General features: G+C 32.1%; 1 protein-coding gene across 2 annotated transcripts in view; it reads left to right on the forward strand.

Moving 5' to 3' along the window:
- Nucleotides 1-22910, forward strand: part of LOC111623447 (ELAV-like protein 1) — a 27737-nt gene extending 4827 nt beyond the window's left edge. Inside the window, exons 1-2 of one of the 2 annotated variants that reach the window (XM_023366030.1) lie at nucleotides 9152-9217; nucleotides 21477-22910. In XM_023366030.1, the coding sequence (XP_023221798.1) occupies nucleotides 21570-22541 (972 nt within the window). In that variant the 5' untranslated portion in view covers nucleotides 9152-9217; nucleotides 21477-21569 and the 3' untranslated portion in view covers nucleotides 22542-22910. Of the gene's footprint in view, nucleotides 1-9151; nucleotides 9218-21476 lie in introns of those variants that run through there. The other variant, XM_023366029.1, reaches the window with a different exon arrangement.
- The last annotated feature ends 1698 nt before the right edge of the window (nucleotides 22911-24608 follow it).

Consider the following 24608-nt stretch of genomic DNA (forward strand, 5'->3'; position numbering starts at 1 on the left):
TTGAGTAGATTGGTCTGCTACGCCAATTGCAGCCCGATAGGTGTGAAGTTTACGGACTAAGGCTGTTTGAAAGGTTTTCTTCTATAAAATTAACCGATTCTAGACTAATTCCACTCAACATTTCCAAAACACGTATAATTTTTTGGGAATAATCTGTATAAACTATGCTATAAACCAGGGCTTCTTAAACTTTTTTTATTCACAACCCCATTTATGATTGTAATTTTTTTCGCGACCCAAAAAAAATATAAAATAAAGATATATACAAATTTGCAAAAACAATAATGGTGTACTACCACAGTTCACTCTTGTGTTACAATGGAACAGAGACAACTAAATACACTAAAAAGCGACAACACTACATTATGTCACACTACAATCAGTGTTGCTGAATTGTTGTCTCGCTGCACCAGAAGTGACACAAAGCGCAACTCACGAATCCTATGACACAAAGCATGCCATTTTCAAACTCTCACAAATTATTTTCAATATTTTGCATTAAAATCTCGCAATCGCAAGATTTCTCTAAGCAACCCCAAATGGGATCGCGACCCATAGTTTAAGAAGCCCTGCTCTACATAAATATTTTGAATTTTATGCAAATGCATGTTAAAGATAATTAGCAATTTTAAAATGCATAGAGCAGATTGTCATTCTAATTTTGGTTGTTACAAAAATAGGGTTCCAATTTTAAAGCGTATGAAATGTATTATACAGTATGATCATAACGCAATAATATAATTGATATTTATGGAGTATACTGACTCAAAAAAATGTTTACATGATGGAATGTTCTACAGGTAAGTTATTTGCACACAAAACACACTAACAATGAAATATGTAAATTATATGTGAATTTAGTGTATAAAGGAAGACATTTTTTTTTTGACATTTTTGTTTTTGCATTTACACTGACACAAATTAGGAAAATCATTTCATTCTTGTGGACTACATTTGAACAATTATTTTTCTGCCAATTTGTAGATGATTTGGACTAACTGTTTCTGTAAGTGGTAAGTATTACAAAATACAAATGTCACCTATTTTCTAGTGACTAATATTATGTTGTGAAATTAAAGGTCTCATTATCATTCATAAGAGTTCAAACAACAACAAAATATTGTGGCATTATTGGATCAAGGATTGTCAGTGTGGAAAATCATTTCAAGAATGAGTTTTAGCATTGATAGTGTTCCAAAATAAGGAAAAACAACTTGCTAGCTGTGGAAAATTTAAAGCCAGGATGACTTTTCTTTAAATGCTGTTCAGGAGAGGATCATTGTAAAAAATATAATATTAGGAAAAACAAACTGTTGTTTATGTGAAAAATGAGCTAGCAAGACATCATGGCATCAATATTTCTGTTCAGACAATCAGAAATGTACTAACACATCATGAATTACAATCATGCATAATACATAATTTTAAAGAAACCTTTATTGACTGCAAGCCATCAAAACTGAGAATGAATTTTGCTGAAAAATACAAAAACTGGAATATTGGTGATTGGCACTTTGTTGTTTCTAATGATACTAAACTTGAAAGAGATGGATATAAATGATGTTGGAAAACACCCACTCCAAAATTTGAAATTCTATAATGTAACTTACTACCATCAGTTAAACATGGATTGGATCTCCTTTGATTTGGGGATATATTACAGCCAATTGTACTGGTAATCTTGTTTGTAATGATGGTATTATGAATGTGGAAATATATTGCAATATTTTGCACTGTTATATTGAATAATTTTCAGTAGTTTTATCTGAACAAACAATGTGGTGATTCAGCAAGATAACAATCCTAGCACATTGCTAAACATACAAGAAAATGATTTGGATGAGACAAGGGTTGAAGTTTGCAATGGTCACCACAAAGTCCAGACCTCAATCCTATTGAAAATATATAGAATTTATGTAAGCAAAAACTGAATGATTTTTCCAGCTCCACCAATCAGCCTTGTTCATGACATTTGGAATTCTGTAAAACAAATTGGGATGAAGGTTTAGACAGTATGTCCAGGTATCCCTTGTATAACACAGTAAATACATTCTGAAAAAGTGCCGTATTATTCGAATCCATGCTATATGAAACAAAGGACTAATGCAAAACATACCGTTACATTCCATAAGTTAACAAAAGCATATTATTCTTTTTTGTTAGTAAGAGAAATATATTTATTAAAGCAATTGATAATTTATTTCCAATTAACAATTAATTAACAAGCACAGTTAAAAGTACTGTTAATATTAATTTTAGTTAAATGAGGGCATTTTCTTTTTACAAAGTATTGTCATCTTTTGAGATTTTTGTTGATCTTGATCGAAAATATCGGCAACATCTTTGTTTTTTTATTTTTACTATCATTTTATATTGATAAAAAAATAAAAAATATGTTGTTAATCGATAATTTGTTCTAGCAGGTTGCATTTGTTCAGTCGAGTATCAAGCAATTCCCCCCCCCCAGAATTTGTGCTCAAATACTGAATTGTTTGAGTTGGGAACAGTTTGAGTATCAAGAATACCACTGTATTTCGTTTGTCATTTTTATGAATGATTACTTACCTATACTTAAAAAAGTTTAATAATACTTACCTAAACATGTTTAAATAAACTGTACTAAATACTAAGATTAATCTATAAAAACAAAACAGAGTGACAGTCTTAAAGTCTGAAAGCAATAATGATGATATCTGGTTGATAGTTCAATTTTTTCCTTCATTTCCTATCAGTTCTTATTAAATAAACCTGACAAAAGGTACAAAAAATTGAAAATTTCAATATTCTAAAATCTGTGGGCAAACTTGAGACAACATGCATGCTTGCTTGAATAAAAAAAAATAAAATAATGAAGTTTACACTTAAAAATTGTGAAGTTTTGTACAAAGGATTTCCAAAACCATGTTAGAGCAAAAACCATATTGTAGAAATACCATGTTGTATGAGGGATACCTGTATTTAAGTTTGATAGATAACATATCAAAATGTATTTTTCTGATTCTGAAGGCAAAAGACCATACCAAATATTAATTACTCAACAAAATAAATACTTATATGAGAACACAAACTTTTTGTATGATAAAATATCCAGAGAATGATTTTTTAGATGTACAAGTTTTGACAGTTCTGTATGAGTTTATTGATTAAATACTTGTAAAGGAGTCAATGTCCGACCGTTATTTTGTTTTGAGGCATTATTTTACTTAATTTTCTTTTCGGGGTTCTTTTTTTTTTAAGGACAAACTCCTAAGCACATGTGATAAAGTTAAAAAGGCAGACTTAGTTTGCATCAGTGACTGATCCTGTAATGCAAAATCATGTAAATTAGGACAGTGCAGAGCTGCATTGAACATTGGATAAAAGACAGCACATCCAATACAGCCAAGTGAGGTAGCTCCTGGTGATGAAGGATGTAGACACGTCTGTGAGCAGCAATTAGCATAAGCTGTATACTTTGATGTATGTCTCTTTTTGAGGTGGAGATGACATTTTGGATTTGATATTATATGTACGCTTTTCTTTTGATTGATTGTTGATTCTTGTTGCTACTTTGTAAATTGGTTGAATATTCAATTAGTTAACTGTTGGTACAATTAACCCATTATTGTTTTTTCTTATTTCAATATAATAAAAACACATATTTATTGTGAACTGTTATATATATGTGGTTGTCGAAATTATTATTGTTTTTGATTTTAAAAGTTCAGGCCTGGTACTTGAACCCTAACATTGTGTAACCCCTTTTTTTTGTAAACGATGCATTACATACTATTTATTTAAACAATGAAGGTTTCTTTCTTTTAGATGCATTTTTTTTCCTTAAGACACTTCATTTGCTTCTATCATATATGTTGATAGAATTGTCGAAAAATGTAAATAGTTTTTTCTTTTTTTTACTCACTGTATCTGGATTCACTGGTTTAAAGGATGAGTGATGTTCTAGAAGTTGACTTTGGATGATTCAGCAAAATTCTAAAAGAATAAAGAAAAGTTGAAAGATTTGACGTCTTTCAGCCTTTTCCACTTGCAATAATTTAATTTAATTTAATTATAAACCTTTACTCATATTTACAATAACTTTGAACGTGTGTGTGCTTATAAAGCTGTTGTAAATGTGTAATAGTATCTGTCTCTGATTATTAAATGATCAGATAGTATGACCTTGGCTGTCTTTACAGAAGTTACAAGTTTTAATTCTAATTAAATAAAAGTCAGTGGAAAAAGAGACTATTTTTATTGATAAGTAAGGATTAAAAAGCTTAAATCATAATGTAAATCACTCATCAAAATTCATTTCAAACTTTTTGTTGTAAATGCTGATGCTTGTTAATTAAAGATGATTTTTGAGTTGTAATTGCTGATTTATATAGTTATGAAGAATGCTTTTTAAATTATCTATATCAAGTTAGAAAAATAATTTATTTCCAATAGGATTGTGTGAACTTACTTAATTTAAATGATTACATAAGTTTTTACATTGAATTGGAGTTTTGAAAATACTTTTTAACGAGCAATTATTTATTGTGACATGCAGGGCTGCAATTTTTTATCATACTTTTAATTTATTTAATTTTAACTATATGCTCTCCACCTAAAATCAGTAGTGGCTTGCCCCTGTACATAATACTTTTCCTTTAACAATAGAGTTGTTCCAGTCATCTATCTAACACCTTTTAAGGGGAAATTTTTTAATTGAAATAACGTGACTTCTGGTTTGCATTGGAAGTTTGTATATAGTTATTCAGGGCCTCTCTCCCCTAAGGTTTCCATATCTGGTCTCATCTTTCATCTATTTAACTCCATTCTCAAGATTAAGGAAAGACAGATGGACAGATGGCATAGGAAGTTATAGATCTACAATTTTTTCAAATTGCAGCCCAATATGACGAAAAGTTTACATTTACAAGAACAAAAATTTACATTTACAGTATTTATATTTAATAAATGTACATATTATGAAGGATAATTGTAAATCTCCCAGTTTTTGTGCTTAGGACACTACAAGGCAGGGAAAATTGTAAATGAATATCACTCTTCGAAATTGAAAATGAACAAAATTGGATAATTTTATCTTGCCAAATAGATGAAAAGCAGAAAAGAAAGCAGTATTGATATACATTAGAATGTGCTTAAATGAAATAGTCTGATACAAAACACAAATGTCTTCTAACTGTAACACTGTGTTGAGTAATAACTGTCTACAAAAAACCTTTATCAGTGTTGTGTTTGTTACAATATCCACTAACGTTTTCGACCTCCACTGAGTTCTTCAGGTGCTGATTAAGCGACAATGCTTAGTCAGCACCTGAAGAATGTTATATTATATATTATATTATGTTATTTTATAATCTTGTGCAAATAACTTGTACAAATGCTTGGAGTAGAGCTCTGTGGTCACTACTGTATCAGTGACCAGTTTCTTGACATGGCCACCGGATCTCCAGGAGGAAGTTCATTGATAAATGCATTAATTTTCTCAAAGTTCTCACAGTAGAATACCACACTGTTTATCCAAGACCCCCAATGGATGACCACTGGACGGGGTGGTAATGGCAGTCCAGTTATGTATTGGTACAAGTGCTCCTGATTAGGAAACTTGAGAGCCATTTTCATTTTAGAAATGAAGTCATTGGCCTTGCTGTATTCTACACAAATATGTTCACATATTCAGTGTAGGGCATGGGCAAGACAAGTCACATGCTTTAGGTTGTTGTATATGCACTTCAAATTTGAAAATGCTGACATGTAAGATGCTTGATCTGTAACGACAAGCCAAACCTATTTGTACTGGACATCATTTGGCCACAACTTGATGCAAACATCATTGAAAGCTTGGGACACTAGTTGAGTTTGTATTTTTAAGTTGGTACATTTTGAGCAACATTGGTTATATATAGCATCCGGTTGGTGGTCAACAAGAACATTCAGCACATACTGTTTTGTGGAATCCATTGTTTTGTCCAGTATAGACACTACAGGATTGTATCTGACAACGTCCAGGATTTTAGATATTGTTTGATCATAAACTGGTTTCACATAGTTTTTTCTGAGTGGTCTCGTCAGGGACAAGCTTTCCCATATATTTCTGGAGAAATTACTTACAGGCTGGATTGTTTAACTTATATAAGGGTATATTTGCCTGCAGAAGAGCAGTTGTTAATCTGCATAAAACATATTATTAGCCTTCTGAGATTCTTCTCATCTTTGAAATGAGGCCCCTATAAATGTCTGCTCAAAATTCCTTCTTTTCTGTTTGCTTTCTCTGTTTTTACGAACTCGTGTGTCGCCTGATTTTCATTTCTTGGTGTTTCACGTCAACTGAAATCACATAATTGCAAATGGAACAGCAATGAACTTTTTCATCTCTGCATATGCCTTCATCTTTAAACTTGTTTGCTAAAATATTCAGTTTATATGCAGACAATTTTGCCATTTTCTAATGATGCCGACACCAAACAAAGGAAATTGGAACTGTTGCACTCACAAGTCAGGATTTTTTAGATGTGTTTTCTTTTCTAAGAAAAGAATAGTGTTGTAGATTTTCAGTGAATCTGTTTACATTCTTAGAACAACCTTAATGATTAGTTGTTTAGTCCAGAAAATTCCCCTTTACCTGCGTTTTTCTCAACAAAAGAAGAGAGTAAGCTAATTATCATATTTTTTTTCCTCAGCATACATTGACCAGTTTAATGAATTTGTTTTTTCCCCTCGAGTGAATGAATAAAAAACCACCAAAAACAAAAAAAAAAGAATTCTCAACATATTTGAAAATGTAAAAAAGGGGGAAGCTGGGTAGTTTGGGTGCTAGTCATCATTTTGGGGGCAGGTTTGCATTTTGGGTGCATTTGGATGCTAAACAATTTGGTAATGAGTGGATCTACTGCACTTAAACTGACATAGTTTGTCTTTTTACACTCTGCCCCTTTCAAAAATAGAGTGGGTATGGTACCTAAAAATTCGGACCTTAATTATCATGTAGACCTTGGTGTCCTTTGTAAGTAAATGAAGCTGCTTGTGCAAACAGGCAATGCATGAAGAGAAAATTTGAAAGAAATATATGTATAATTAATAAATTGGCCTTAAGCTTTTCAGGCAAACTATCTATATGGTCATGTGGTATGGCATGATCAGTAACATCTGCAGTTCTTGACTTGGGTTCCATTTTCTTTTCACTTGTGTTTTTTTAAATACTGAATAAGTTATTTTTTTACATATATATATAAAGTTTAATGAATAAAATACCTTTTATTTTATTTTGTAGCAGTTATAAATTTAATATTTTGTTTCTGGTTAAAATCTAACATGGTATTTTGTTATCTTTTTGTTTTCTTTCTGTACTTCTAGGTTCCAAACACTTGTACATGAAAATTNTGGTAATCTGACACACCTTTGGTCCCATACCTGTCAAGGGACAACTGTATATACAAGACACAAGTGTCCGCGTCGTTCTTCTCTGGTGGTTGGCCTGATACTGGGACTGGGAACGTGAAGGCCAAGCAATTTGGTTTGGGCGAACTCGTGACAAGTCATGAGTACACGTAGCGTAGAACATTACATTAACACGCGATTAGTCATAGTTTCTTTGCTTACTAGATATCTCATAACAAAATAGAACTGACAATGAGTTATCTTGAACTACACTTAAGTAAATTTCCAAGAAAATGCCTAAAGGCTCTAAACTTTGCGACACCCCAATCGTGGCACCGTGGCACCCTAAGGTGCCGCGGCACCCCGGTTGAAAAACACTGTACTAACCAAATAGATAAACCAACTTCTCGCCTAAGAGCGACTCTAAGACTGCTATCGGCAACGTGACACATTAACCGTAGTTTAGAGCATAGCGCAAGGAGCAGTTTATCTATCGACTCTGGCTTAGGTTTTGAATTTACTCTCGATCAGCATTGATGGGGGGCTGCCAAATATCTGTCGCACTCAGGCGGCCAACAGTCGAAAACTGCCCGTTGTGATGTTTTACTGCGGGTGTAATCCATCAAAACTACATTAGGATGATACTGTAAATTGTTTTTTAATTATATAAAATTACTAGCTGTTACTCGCGGCTTCGCCCGCGAGGATTTTGCAGTTTGATAGAAATAACCCTCCCTCGGTACTTCGCTAAGATTCTCAATCATTCGTTGTTACTAGTTTGGTAAAATGACTGATTTTTGCTTGTTTCAAACTATGGACTGCTAATGCACCTAAATTCAAGTTTCAAATATTATGGGATTCCGAGGTACGATAAATCTGAGTTTAATTTTTTTTTTCGAAACATAAATGACATTATCTGAAAATTCCTAAAGTATAAACACTTACAGAAAAATAGAGTTTTAGTTATCCCACTGCCTCTTTGTAAACCAATTTGTTATGTTTATGGTACTGCCAACCAGTTTATGTTACTGCCTTTCGGGGCTAAGACTTATTAAGCCTTAATCCTCTCCCTCTCCGTCCCACGGGGGATTTTCCAAAAATCCCTTTTTAGTGTGCATTCTCATTGCGTAACCTACTAAAACGTAGTTAAAAACAAACAATCGCATCCAAAATAGTATAATAGAAGCCGTTCTTCAGGTTAAGTCTTAAGTGTGTACCAAATTTCACCTATTTAGGTTTAGCGGTTTGCTCTGTGTGATGATGAATCAATCACTCAGTCAGTCAGGATATGTAATTATATATATATATATATATATATATAGATTTCTAAATATAGTAATTTAAATGCCATTGAATAATCATTTCTCCTGGTATTAAAGTTATAGATACGAAGTGCTTATTGTATTCTGATCACGCATTTGTTTTAATTTCGTTTTATATCATTGTTGTACATTCTCCGTTAAACCAAAATACAGCACTTATATTTTCGTATTGCGCCAATGTGGAACCACACGGTAAGACGGTGGCACGAATTCTGCCTTTCTATCACGTGACCGTCTCCCTATGGGATATCCCGTCTAATAGGAAATTAACTACAAATTATATACTGTATATGCATGCCAAATGTTAACACTTTACTATCATATTAACATTATATTTATAAATAATCGTGCAACAATACAAAAAAATTTTGTAGAATATATTTTCAAAAAAAAAAATTTTTTTCATAAAATAGCGATTTTGAATTAAACGTTTGACATTTTTTGAAAATTGAAAGCGCCATCTGGAATTTCATCCAGGAGCGACAAAGAGAAAGGAGATTTAGTCTTTATCTTTTAGATTTTTTTGGGTATGTGTCATAAGCCATATTGTAAATGAAATTAATTTTAAATAACTAAATAATATCTTGTAATTATTAATTAAATTCTACAAAGAAAAATTAAAACTATATTTTATTACTAAAAACGTGATTAGGCCTAGCGACCGCGTGGCTTCTTTCAAAATACGGTATGTATTAGCGTCATAATTGAAAGAAGCTAGTCAATTGTTTAATCATTTTTCTTCATTCGAAATTTAAAATTGCGTATCTTAAAATGGCGAATGCACTTTTTTTTAAATCAAAGTAAAGAAATAATGCTGTCATTGTTTATTTTATTTGAATTTCATCCAAATGTCTTCAGCATTATGTAACGAGTTGTTAATTAAGGGCATATTTGCACGCTGTTTATGGTTTAGCTAATAGTTTTGAATTGTGTTTGTGAAAACTGCAAAATATTGTGCATATTTGCATTAATAAAATGAATATTACAAAATATAAAATCTTTTCCTTTTATCTGTGTAATATAAATTTTTATGCATTTTATTATCGATGTGTAAAATTTATAATAGATCTAAGTCCGTTGGTGTTTTTCTTTCTTCTTTTTTAATTTTGCAAAATTAAAGGCAAAATCTTATGAATTTAAAATAACGTTTGTCGTTTTAATAATTCATTCTGAACCATTATTTTTGTACCTTACTGCTATGGGTGTCATCTATCGGCAATAGTATTACTACATATGCGTGTTATTTATATCTATACTTTTCTTTCAGTCGTAACAAATTAAATTATCCGAAAAGTAAATAAGTTTCAATATTTTACTTTATTTTTTCTCTCGTTTTCAATTTTAATCGTATTTTCGTTATTTTATTTGTGTGCGTAACATTCAAATACATTGTGGCTATAGCAATGTAAGCGGCTAACTCTAAATTTTGCAGTTTTTCTATAATGGGGTATTCCTATTAAATTTGACACGTTTGGAACCGTAAGCGAATGTATAAATTTCCAAATGGTTGCCGTTAAATGGGGCCCGCCGGTTGCCGAGCGGTTCCGTTCCCCGAACGCTGGGAGTTTGGTCGTGGGTTTGTGCTTGGCCGGGACGGGCCACCTGTCTGGAGTTTTCTGGGTTTTCTCCACATCTAACNAGTTGTTTAGTCCAGAAAATTCCCCTTTACCTGCGTTTTTCTCAACAAAAGAAGAGAGTAAGCTAATTATTAATTATCATATTTTTTTTCCTCAGCATACATTGACCAGTTTAATGAATTTGTTTTTTCCCCTCGAGTGAATGAATAAAAAACCACCAAAAACAAAAAAAAAAGAATTCTCAACATATTTGAAAATGTAAAAAAGGGGGAAGCTGGGTAGTTTGGGTGCTAGTCATCATTTTGGGGGCAGGTTTGCATTTTGGGTGCATTTGGATGCTAAACAATTTGGTAATGAGTGGATCTACTGCACTTAAACTGACATAGTTTGTCTTTTTACACTCTGCCCCTTTCAAAAATAGAGTGGGTATGGTACCTAAAAATTCGGACCTTAATTATCATGTAGACCTTGGTGTCCTTTGTAAGTAAATGAAGCTGCTTGTGCAAACAGGCAATGCATGAAGAGAAAATTTGAAAGAAATATATGTATAATTAATAAATTGGCCTTAAGCTTTTCAGGCAAACTATCTATATGGTCATGTGGTATGGCATGATCAGTAACATCTGCAGTTCTTGACTTGGGTTCCATTTTCTTTTCACTTGTGTTTTTTTAAATACTGAATAAGTTATTTTTTTACATATATATATAAAGTTTAATGAATAAAATACCTTTTATTTTATTTTGTAGCAGTTATAAATTTAATATTTTGTTTCTGGTTAAAATCTAACATGGTATTTTGTTATCTTTTTGTTTTCTTTCTGTACTTCTAGGTTCCAAACACTTGTACATGAAAATTTGATTTGTGAATTATTAAAAGTAGGCGTACATGTGAAAATACAATTATCATTGTTTAACAAACTTGATTGTATTTTCACATATACTTTCATACTTAACAAGATGAAATAAAGAATGAAAGAAAAAGAAAAAAAATTAGCAGATTTTAACTGAAGAGAAACATTAAATTTATAAGAGTTTCCTTCATTTTGTATGTTTGAAGCATTCTGAATTAAAATCTTGTATTAGGTGTTCATAGTTAAATATACCTGTTTTTGCATATAAATACTGTCAGATTTATATTTAAAATATTGTTTATAATTACCCTTCCTTCAACTTTTAGTGTGTTTGTAAATGGCAAACTTTGCAGTTTCTATGGTACAGAGCCAAAATAGAGAGATAAAAATTCTACCTTAGTTCTTCTTTTTTACTAATTGCAAATTGAAATCTCTTATCTGTGCTGTCATGTGACTGACAAGTGCAGAACTCAAATATTTGCATAAGTTTTACATAACAGAGTACATCATGATTTCAAGTGTATTTCAACAGGCTGCTGCGGTTCAATTTCTAACTGTAATTGTTGAAAATAGCATTTGTCCTTAGGTTTGTCCAACAGTGTATTTATTTCTTTCATAATTATAACATTTAGTAAAATGCTATGCATAATCAACTGTTCTCAATTCTTTGGGTTTATTAGTTCATTAATTAATTATAAATTGGTTTGCCTATAAATAAATTTATTACTTTTGTTTTGTTTTTTTTTTTGTTCATTTCATTTGTTTACAAGACATTAAGTTATAATACAAATGCAATAGAAATTTGTTAATCTAGCATTTAATAATCCAAAATGTCCAGCAATCTGGTATTATATTTTATTGAATACTCATTATAAACACTTAAAAAATAACATTTTAAAAATAATATACTAGACATTTTTCAAGTTTTTGAAATTTTATTGATTTTGTATCAGCATTTACAGCAGTCATTCTTAATTTAGGATCGATATAGTAAGGAATTTGTCACATTTCTGAAGCATATGCATTTTAAAATTGTTTTCCTTCAGTCTTATGTTTGTTAATGCATAAATCTTAGAGAATCTGAGATTTAAAATTGTCAATGACCTGATGTTTTAATATGATAAACTGTATTTAGTAAATAGTTAACAATTATTTATAGATAAGACAACACAATGGTTTCTGGATTAGCTTTATATTAATAAGAGAGAAAAATCATGCCACCAGCTGTTTGTTAACCTCTGTTTAAGAGTTGAAAATAAAATTTAAATTGTTTTTCAATTTTCTGTTTAAAAATTCATTTTTTTATAGTTAATAGATCCGTTTTTCATTGAACAGATTAAATTTATTTATTTATTAAATGAAATTGCTCNATTTATATGTTTTAAAGATTGGAGATTCTAAAAAATGACTTCTGTAACATCCCATCACATAAAGGTTTTTTGAAAAATAAAAACAAATTTATGATAAAAGTCTTATTTATTACAATGAACTAAATATATTATATATTCTTACAACTAATCAAAAAATTGTTTTTGATATTTATACACAATTTTAGGTCTACTCTTTTTTCTTATGACCCCTTTTCTTCTTCTCTTTGATGCTTCTCTGAACTCATTTCCGATTTCCTTCTCTGGTTTCTCAATTGAGCATCCAACAGTAGTCAGCTAACATATTGACATCCCATTTTCCTTGGTAACATCTCTCGATATCATGGACATCCTGGTGAAATCTTTCACCCTGTTCTTCACTGTAGGCTCCCAAGTTTTTGGGAAAATAGTCAATATGGGAGTGTAAGAAATAAACCTTTCAGCTCATCTTGCATCCTTGAGCTTCATACACTGCCAACATGCGTTGTACAATGGTTTTGTAGTCAGGGTCCTTTGTATTTCCCAAAAACTTATGCACTACATTCTTGAAAGAGTTTCAAGCTTCTTTTTCCTTTTCTCCCATTGTTTCCAAAAAGATGGGATCATATAATGGGGATGTTGACTTTTCACTGTGTATTCACCACAAACATAACAGAAGCTCTCTGAAGAAATTACACAACCTCTGCGAGCCACATTCCAGAAATAAAAATACAAGCACAGTAGCGTTCGAATGCTGGATATAAACTGTGTGTGGCATTAGATGGCCAGCGAGATACTGAATTTACTTAGCTTGTTGAAACATGATCTAATCCAACAGCAGGTTGTTTATATTTATTCCTAGTATCCCAGATAACATGTCAAAACATGCTCAACCTCACCAGTAATATTACTCACTATCATCTTTTAACCTGTTTTTACACAAGCATGCGACCTTCCTCCTAATGCTAAAACTGCTTAACCCATCTTCCCCATCACTACTCTCTTCAAACATTAACACTTTTTTTTTTTTATTGCCAAGTCCAGCTATAATTGATAGAATTAATGTGAGAAGTCTTTGTTTTAAGGCCATTTTTTAAATAAATAAAAAAAAAATACTAAATTTTAAGTTAACTAGGAATTTTACACTAAATACAAACAAAAACTTTAGTGTAACAAAAAAAACTTACGTGATGGAATTTTTTTGATATTTTTTTCATTTTTACCAAGTTGAAATCTACAAGAAAATGTATAAAAATCCTATGCAGTTTTTTACTTGCAGACCTGTGTATTTATCACACCTTAAATCTTTGCCTGTCATTCAAGCTAACATTCTGTGATGATTCGTGTCAAGAATCCAGACAGACATGTGATAATAGATTTACTGTCATCTCTCATACTTAGCTTTAATCATTCATTTCAGATGATTAAACTGTTTAATGTTCTTAATGTATAAATGTTTCGTAAGCGATCTCTCAAATAATGATTTTTTACAAGGATTGGTTAAAGATATCATCATTAAATATATGCACATTTATACTGTTATTATTTACAAAAATAAAATTACCCCTGATATTCTGATCAAAAGCAGTATTTATAATACTTAGTATGATAGATTTTTATGATGATCAGTACTCCTTAATCTTGTTATTGTTCAATAATATTTATTAAGTTTCATAACCAAAGTTAATGAGTACTTTTTGCTTGTTTTACTCAAGCTTCAGAATGTTTAAAAAGAACAACAATAACAGAGTTTGTTTAAGCAAATTGTTGTTTTTTTTAAACATTCTGACAAAGTTTCAGTGAAACAAACAAAAATACTCATTAAATACTTCAATTTTAATTTTATGTATTGTATATTGAAATTTATGAAGTTTACCTAGCTCCAATGAGTTTTACTACCATTATACTTACTAATAAATAATAATTATTGCTTATCAATCTCATTAAGGGAATTATTATTGCTGATATAAAATTGAGTTAGACTTTTTGTGACTTGATGGAAAAAGTAGAAATGGGCAGTAGTTACTATTAATTTAATTAAACTACTAGTTAACTACATGTTTAGTTTCAACTATGCTAACTACTATGTAGTTTTTTTTTTTAAGTTTATTATAATGTTGCCTTGGAATAACTAATGTGTTAATATATTAAGCAGAGTAAATCTGTCTCAGTTTTTATGAAGATTGATTTAACTTTAGTCAAAGTAACCAAGTTTGGTTTGGGTTTTTTTTACTTGTTTTTGACAAACTTAGTGCTTTGAATTTTTTTATTGCCAGTTGGTAAAAGTTGAATTCAAACAAAAACAACCTATCAGATTTTGCAATGTTTTGCCATTCATGCATGTAAGAAAATACATAGCTTGTTTATGTAAGTATATTTTTATTTTAAACCATCACAAACAAAACCTTTTTTAACCAGTAATTGAACTAAAACAAAACTTCTGAATGTTTTCGGCCTTCACCAAGGCCTGCTTAGGGTAATGAACTAAACTGGCTTCCAAATTGGACCATTAGAACAATGATGTTGACTTTAAAGTTTGTATATATCAAATTTCACACATCTGATTGATTCCGTTCAAATTTCTTGAACAGGTATTTCCACACATGCATAGCCGTCTCACCGTCTTTAAATTCTCCATTATTTCTGAGAAGAAGACTGTTATTTTTATTTTGTTTTGTATTTGCATTGAGTTATTAATTATTACTCTGTTTAAATTATAGTAGTTGGCAGGAATTTTCATGTAAAATAAGAAATTTAGAAAATAACAATGTTGGTGTTTGTGTGTTATGCAACTATCAGTATATAAAGAAGGAATTTTAAAATACAACATTACCATTGCCAGTAGTGTTGAAATAACTTATTGGAACAAATTTCAATACCTAGACCAGGCATGGCCAACATATGGCCAGTGTAATGGATTTATGTGGCCTGCGATTAATCTTTCAATATTAGCTACTCAAGTCAGAATAGATCGGTGAAAAATTCTAATGCCTGCTGTGTATTTAGAGTTAACGCTCCATTACAAATGTCTTCAGCACATCATAGTGTGTTGATAAAGCATGATAATGTGAAAAATTTATCTGTAATCTTTATGTACAATTTAGTCTCTATGGGGTGACACCACAATGAGATCTCGCACCACCTCAAAATCTTCCTAGGGCAGCCTCTGGTTCGGCCTGTGAAAAAAGTTCTCTTTCCAATTCGGCCTGGGGGCAAAAACTGTTGGCCACTCCTGACCTAGACAATGCAGAATGTTGGATGAAAAGTTTAAAAAGCATCTTTTTTGAACGGATGTCTCAGATTACAAGTGTTAAATAAGAATGATGAAATGAAAACAGAGCTGCTGTTTTAATCCAGTCTAATGTTTTGGTTTTTCTATTTCTGAATAGATCAAATGTAGTTAATTAATATTTTGAACTATTTTTACAAAAGCTCTTTATATCATTCTGTTAGCAGTTAGATCCCACAACTCTTGTCATATAGAGTCTTGTCTTTATTCCACCCACCCATCCATCCATCTCATTTGCTGTCTTTATCTTCTGCTTCCTTCTAACTTGCTGAGCGTGATTATTTTTTCATTCCATTTTTATGCATCCACGGCCAAAATAGTTTAATTTTTTTGTTTATCATTGCCTCCAGAGAGCAATTAGGTTTTATTTGCTTCAGTATGCACTTGTTGATTATTTTTAGTCCAAGCAGGGATGGATTTAGGGTGCACCTGCATCCCCTTTTGAGGTTATTCTAAGTAAAGCTGGATACCTTGGGTAGTAAAACATTTTGTAAGGCATATTGTTTCTTTTCTTCACCCTCCCTCTAAAGATTTTTGGATCTGCTATTGAGTCTAAGATATTCCAAGCAACCATTCCAGACCTATGTTTCAAATGACTCTACGTCTATCATATTTCCTCGGGGTCCAACTTCACATTCATACAATAGAAAGAAAATCCCAGCAATGAGTTGCTTACTTTTCTAGCAACATTTAAAACTGTGTGTGTTGTGCCATATGTTATGATATTTTATTATTAAAAAGTTTTCATATTTTTAATTATTATAATAATGCTTAATTTTGAGAATAGGGATGGGTTTTATAAAAAATTGTAAATACTAATAACAAGGAAAATCATCATTAAGTTTGACTCTGCTTAAGATGTTACACATCACTCTATATCTCCACACTTTGTCAAACTCTAACTACCAAATTTTAATAGCATCAATCCCCTAATAAACAAACCTCCCTGCAAAATTTCAGAAATTTTTGACAAAACAAAAACCACAGGAGTTATTAAGCTTCAAAGAGGGTAAACAAAATTGTGTCCATGCATGTGTACGTGCATGGAAAAAAAACTGAATTTGTTTGCATTGCTTGACATTTCAAGTGTAAAAACTTGGAGGTAAAAAAAAGTGTAAAAAAAATAACCCCCTTATTTTTTGACTGATCATACTTTTCCTCTATTATATTCTCAGTGCCATAAAAGTTAGCACATCAAAGAGGTCTTGTATTGCTGTGAACTTAGCATGCAGATAAGTCTCAAGCAGATATAGAAACAATTAGATTTTAGCATGATGGCTCATTGTGGTAATGCTAGCAGATGGTGATAAAGTGCATCCTCCTTGGCCTATAAAAAAAGTTCACAAAGGCATCCTGTCTGTAGTTTACCTGATGCAGAGGGACACTGTATCATTAGAGATACAATACTCATCTTATAGCCCAATGAGTATATATAGACACAACCAACAATTGCCTGAATGCTAGAATTTGGCTAATTAAATGATTAATATAAGGCAATTTGTCACTAGAGAGAGGCATTGGGTACCATCTCTTGATTAAATTAATAATTATAATTTTAATAATTTATTAAATAATTTAGAACTTTCTGAAATAAAAGAGTAAGGTTATATCCAAATTTAAATACCTCTGGAAGAGAAGACTTGCTTGGGTCTGGGTGGCGCAACTGGCAAGTGCACTGCATGGCAAGTGGCGGTTGCGGGTTCAAGCCCCACCCTGGGGTCAGTTCTTTTATTTCAGAAGGTTCTAAATTATTTAATAAATTATTAAAATTGTAATTATTAATTTAATCAAGAGATGGCACCTCCCTATAGTGACAAATTGCTTTATATTAATTAATCATTTAATTAGCCAAATTCTAGTCTGAGCATTCAGGTGATTGTTGGTTGTGTCTATTGTTAGAGATGCCTTTACATCATAATTGAAGACCATATGAACAACTAACTGAGTTTGAGAGGAAGGATTATCAGGTTGAGAGAAGCAGGATGGTCTCCTTGCCAAATAGCCTGCCACCTAAGCCATTCTGACAACACTGTGATGAGGTGTTGGGACCAGTGGACAAAAGAGAGCTTGCACATATTGTATCCAGGTTCAGGATGCCCTCAGTAGATCACTAGCCTGAGAGGAACACTGGTCTCCTGACAAGCACTCACACATCCAGCTGTATCATTGTCCGCCATCTGGATACAGATGATGCCATCATTACAGACCCATGTGTCTCTGTACCATTTGAGGTGCCTGAGTGAGGAGCATTTGGTATTGCACTGGCCATTATATGTGCTGCCATTGACAGCCACCCACCATTGCCTCTGTTTGGAGTGGTGTCACTTGTGACAGGATTGGACCTCAAAAGAATGGAGCCGGGTTGTCTACAGTGATGAATCCAGATTCAGTTTGGGCACTGACAAAGGCTATCTGGAGGTCCTGTGGTGAATGCCTCAATCCTGCCTATATTTGGAGTGGCATGCTGCCCCACAGCTGGGATGCCGTCACATACGACAGCCAGTCACCTCTAGTAAGTGATCCAAGAGACCATGACAGCCCAGCAATATGTTGGTGATCATGCAGTATCCTGCAGTCATTTATTATTTATATTGCTTCTCATGGCAGGGCTCCCAAGAGCTATTCTCCAACAGGACAATACTTGACCACATACAGCAAGAGTGTCACAGGACTGACTGTCACATTGCCACACTTCTCTGGCCTGCTTGGTCCCTTTATTTGTCATCAAGCATGTCTGGGATCACCTGGGATGCCAAGTTGGACAGACTAGAAGTTTGACTGAACCACTTGCAGCAACTGTGGACTGATGCTGCAGGACATCATAAGACACCTGTATACTTCCATGCCCACCCATATCACATTGTGTGTTCACATTAGAGGTAGCCCAAAACAGTACTAGAACCTCATTCCATTTGTTGTTTTTCCTGCAATAAATGATCCTTTTGCTTTCATTTTGTAATCACTCACTTATATTACTGTTTCGCTTACACGTGTACAGTTTCATTTGATTTTGACAACTCCTTCTTTGATGTACTAATTCTTATGGCAATGAGTGTATATGACAGAGGCAGAAAAGTACAAAAAAAATTGTTTTCACAATCCTATGTAAACTTTGATGTTTCTTTATATGCTGTGATCCTATAGTTTTTACATTGATTTTCTGCCTAAGAATAATTTTTATTTGATCTCTCTTTTACATTGCCATTTCCATCTACTCAGGATTCTATGATGAAAATTAAGCTATCCACTGCTTTAATTTCCTCTCCAACAACTGTAATGTTACTGAGTGTTCCATTACTGTAATGTTACCTTATAACATGCAATGCTAGACTAACATTACCACTTTCCTGTTTAACTTTTCTAATAAACTCTTCCATATAATACTTATTATTTACAAGTAAAGTAGTGTCAGCATACTTCAAATTATTGATCTTGCATCCCTCTATTTTATAGTAATTCCAGTTGTTATCTTGTCCAATCCAGCCATTCTCATAATATGTTTATATATGTGAGGTGTGATCAAAAGTTCTCAGACTGGGTGTATAAAAAGAAAATAACATACTTGTAACAATGAACAAATAATGCATGTCGTGACACGATCTACTCTCAAATAAAACAAATGCGTCCTGCAGTGTCGCTACTTCACCCACCACAATGAGACAGGTCGTAACCTGTCACCCTCGAAATGTACACGTATTTTGCCGAACATTCGGCGCTTCGGCCGAGTGCATAGCCAAGTATTCAGTATTCGGAAAAATCACTATTTGTGGCATCACTAGTAAGCAGAGGTTGCTGGTTTGACTTTCGCTCTGAGCCAATTCTTTTCTTCCTGACTGTTTTAAATTATTTAATAAATATTAAATTATTATAATTGTTAATTTCGATAAGAGATGGCACCTAACATCTACCTCTACTATCAAATTACTTAATTTCAAATAATTAATTGCAGCAAAAAATAGCTCGAGTAATTACTGCAATCATTTGGTTTGGTTGGAACATTTTATTTTTTAGGTCTCAAGTATGCGCCAAACAAAAACTTTACTACTATATGAGATCTATTGTCTAATTTATAGCTATTTTTGAGATAAACGTTCAAAGAATAAAAAATACATAAAAAAGTAATATTTTAACAATTAATTGTTAAAAATTGAAGAAACTTACTAAACTTATGTTATTAGCCTTCAAGATGATACAAAAAGCAGATTATTGTTCAATTAGAAAGAAGTGTCATCACATTTTCATTAATTAATTATAAATTGGTTTGCCTATAAATAAATTTATTACTTTTGTTTTGTTTTTTTTTTTTTGTTCATTTCATTTGTTTACAAGACATTAAGTTATAATACAAATGCAATAGAAATTTGTTAATCTAGCATTTAATAATCCAAAATGTCCAGCAATCTGGTATTATATTTTATTGAATACTCATTATAAACACTTAAAAAATAACATTTTAAAAATAATATACTAGACATTTTTCAAGTTTTTGAAATTTTATTGATTTTGTATCAGCATTTACAGCAGTCATTCTTAATTTAGGATCGATATAGTAAGGAATTTGTCACATTTCTGAAGCATATGCATTTTAAAATTGTTTTCCTTCAGTCTTATGTTTGTTAATGCATAAATCTTAGAGAATCTGAGATTTAAAATTGTCAATGACCTGATGTTTTAATATGATAAACTGTATTTAGTAAATAGTTAACAATTATTTATAGATAAGACAACACAATGGTTTCTGGATTAGCTTTATATTAATAAGAGAGAAAAATCATGCCACCAGCTGTTTGTTAACCTCTGTTTAAGAGTTGAAAATAAAATTTAAATTGTTTTTCAATTTTCTGTTTAAAAATTCATTTTTTTATAGTTAATAGATCCGTTTTTCATTGAACAGATTAAATTTATTTATTTATTAAATGAAATTGCTCTGCCATTTCATAAACTTTTTCCTTTTTCAATATTTGTAGTATTGCATTAAATAAACGTTGTTTTTTTCAATAATAATAATAACGTTTCTACAATTATTAGATTTAAATTGTATTTCATACTTATAATTTAGAATCTAAAGAAGAAATATTTTTATAATTGTATTTTATAAAACATTGTGTTTGTTGTAATAAACATTTAAGAAAATTAATTAGTATAATGAAAATAATTTGTGTATTTATGAAATGTGTAATAAAAATAAGAATAAATATATTTTAATTTGATATTGCTTCTCAATATTGTCATAAAAACAGTATACAAATCTGTATGGGATCATTGTTGTAGAGAAATTTTAGTTTATTTTCAACTTTATTTTATAATAATTTATATGCTAATATTTGTATAAGTCGATGAAAAAGTCACTAGTCTCGACTTATCTGCGAATTGTTTTAGACATAATTGTTTTTACTGACTCAGTTATAAACTTTAAATGTCGTCCCGAATAAAGATGTATTTGCTCATTAAAATATGCCGACATTGGAACAAACCGTATCGCAATGTTCATAAACTTTTTCCGAGATTTAACCGTCTTTTTTCTGAATAATTTCTTTTCCTAAAGAAACAATATAATTTGCACCAATCCATTTTAAAGAGTCTTTTGGTTCCGTCGAAACCTTCGGACGGATCGGACGTTTTTACAAAGTTATTTATTTTATTAATTTTTTATTTAAATGTTAAAATTTTAATATTTTATTTTGTAAAAGTCACTTTATTTTTTTATTTTTATTTTTTTTCAGAAAATTCGTTTTTTTAAAAATAATTTAAAAAAACCCCCCAAAACAAGAGCTCGTTTCCCAGAAGAGAATAATTTTATTAATTTTTCATTAACGATGGACGAAGAAGACAATAGAATAAACGATTCGTTATGTAAATCGGAAAATAAAAGAAATCTTATCGTCAACTACTTGCCCCAAACATTAACGGACGGCGAATTCACAGCCATGTTTATGAATATCGGGCACCTGAAGTCGTCTAAGATAGTTCGACACAAAGCCACGGGTTATAGTTACGGTTTCGGTTTTGTAGAATACGAAAACGAAGCCGACGCAGCTAAAGCCATAGAAATGCTCAACGGATTTCAGTTGCAAAACAAAAAACTGAAAGTGGCTTACGCCAGACCCCGAAGCGACGAGATAAAACACGCTAACCTGTACGTTCGAGGCATACCCAGGAGCATGAAACAGGAAGAATTAGAGAAACTGTTCGGACAGTGTGGAGAAATCATACAGTGCAGGATGTTGAAAGATAACACTTCCGACGGCAACAAGGGCGTGGCTTTCATTCTGTACGATCGCAAAGAACAGGCCGAAGCGGCAATCGTCAAATTCGACGGCGAGACCCTTTCCGGAGGATCCGAAACGCTCTCCGTCAAATTCGCCGACGACAACTCCAAAAAAGTGCCGCCCGCATTCCTCCAATATCCCGTACCGCCGTTTCGGGGAGCGGGATTCGGCGGAGGACCGCTCAGACCGGGAAACGTCCAGAGTCGATATCGTTTTAACCCCATCTCCAATTCCTTCGTCGGTACCAACCCCGGTACCACTTCCTCAAACGGCGGATACATCCTCTTCGTTTACAACATCGGAGCGGAAGTCGACGAGAGGAACCTTCACCATTTGTTTCTCTCCTACGGAACCGTACTTAAAACTAATGTCATTCGCGATCCCAACACCAATCAGAGCAAAGGCTACGGCTTCGTCACCATGAGCAATTACGAAGACGCTCTTTGGGCCATAGAAGCCTTAAACGGTTTTACTTACGGTGGGAGGCCGTTACAGGTTTCCTTCAAAACCCCCAAGTAAAAGCCAAACCATTTTTTAAATTCGTAGTTCCTACAGTAGAAAAAAATGTAAAGAATTTTCTCTCCGTTAATTAAAACAAATATCGCACTTTTCGATACATTTCGTCCTTGGAGAAGGTTGACTTTTTATTTTTTATTTTAGAAAATCCATTTCTTATAAGTATTTAGTGGTAACATTAACGTTTAATTTTTCTTTTTTTTTTTTGCAACCGTCAAATTCTTTTTCTCAAAAGTATACATTTAAGTCGGTTTGAGGAATCGTAATGACAATTACATTATATGTAAAATAGATTCCGTAATCTATTAAAAAAATTCTTTGTATTGTTTTCGTTACTTATTAAGGATCTAATTAAATTTGTCCTTTTTTATATTTGTTTTTACTGATTTTTTTTTGCTTTAAGTGCGTAATATTAATTTTTACTAAAAAAAATTAGTAAAAATATATATTGTACTCTACTAATTTAAATACTTTTCGTAAAAGATACGTTATTTACAGTCGGGAAACGATTCTTTTTCTAATCAACCCTGACTAATTATCAATTTATTTTATCAATTTTTGTACACAAAACGATTTTTTAATTTTTAGTAAAAAAACAGCCTCCTTTCCGCTTTCACTCTAGAAACATTTTAACATAAAGAATCCAGATATTCTGCTTAGTTTGGAGCTGAACGATTACCTGTCGACGTATAGAAAATAAGTCTTTGTTCGGAACACAGTATTATAATTGTTACCAATCGGGACGTTTAAATATGGAGGCTTAATACTCGTTACAAAAAGCAGTTTCAGCGTAACCTAGGACCATCCGAATCTGCATTTAAACTCGCCTTACGTTATAAATTAAGATCCCGAAGTTTGTAGCGGAAGAAAATAAAGAGACCTTTTACTCAAGCAATAAGTTCAAAAAATCCAGCAACGAGTTGCATAACTTTCTCGGCTGTTATTAGATTTTATTTAGAAAATAGCTTTTATATTTTTAATTACAATATAATGGTGTGTGGCGCCATCTGTTTTGAGAATTTTTTATAAAAAAATTTTTATATTTTTAATAATTATTATCGAAGGTAACATTAAAGGTAGTAATCAGTTTCGTGAGAAAATTGTAAATACTAATAAAGTATAACGTTATCGTTAAGTCCGATCCCACTCGAGATGTAACGCGCCACCGCTCTATCTCCTCACCCTCTCGATTTTTCGTCACCGAAATTTAATAGAATCAATGTCCCTTATACACAAGCTGCCGTGCCAAATTTCGTTTCTTTATCTTCATCCCATCCCGAGTTATTAAACGAAATAGGCGCCAACACGCATCCACGGAATTTTTAGAGGGGTTAGGAGTCTCAAAACGTGGAGATTTGCAAAAAAGCCGAGGGTAAAATTTAAGAAGGGAAAGTAAAACGCAATACTCCGGGCTGTTGTGTGAATTAGGCTCCGAGTCTATTAATTAATCTATCAAATTAGAGCAAATTTTTATCAGATATTCGTGCAATTCGAAAGCAGGAAATATTTATATTAAATTAGGTTGTCTATTTAAACTCTAGAACGTGTTAAAAATATTCTTTAGGATAGAAAAATACGTTGTCGGTCGGAAAATTACACTCGCCCGTATTTTATAATTACCGGTTTAACCATGGAATATTTAAAATTCGTAATGTTTTAGAAACGTCACATTTTTAATATTCAAATCGTTTATTTAAATCCCAAAGCAGTTTGGGCGGATTCGAAGAGTAAATCCACCCCTAAGAGACTGTTCGTGTGAAAATGGCGCCTCGTGCGTGTATTATTTAAATCGCAGAAAGCGTGATGTAGCGTTTTTAAAAAATATATATATAAACGAACTAACGAGCTTATATTTATAAACCTGGGCATATACATTCGCGTGTCGTTTACAATGAAATTCGCTTTTGTCGTCACGAATTTGACGGTAACGTTCGTAGAATTTCATAGAATATTTTCAATTTTTAATCGAGTTTTTCAAATTTAGAAATAGAATTTCTAAATATGGTATATAGGTTCATAACACTAATTTATTTAACTATAAAATTATTACATTTCAATTTGTAACAAGCT

This window comes from Centruroides sculpturatus, unplaced genomic scaffold, assembly GCF_000671375.1.
Source record: "Centruroides sculpturatus isolate CEXI.00-Female unplaced genomic scaffold, Cexi_2.0 scaffold315, whole genome shotgun sequence".
In the NCBI taxonomy this organism is placed as follows: Eukaryota; Metazoa; Arthropoda; class Arachnida; order Scorpiones; family Buthidae; genus Centruroides; species Centruroides sculpturatus.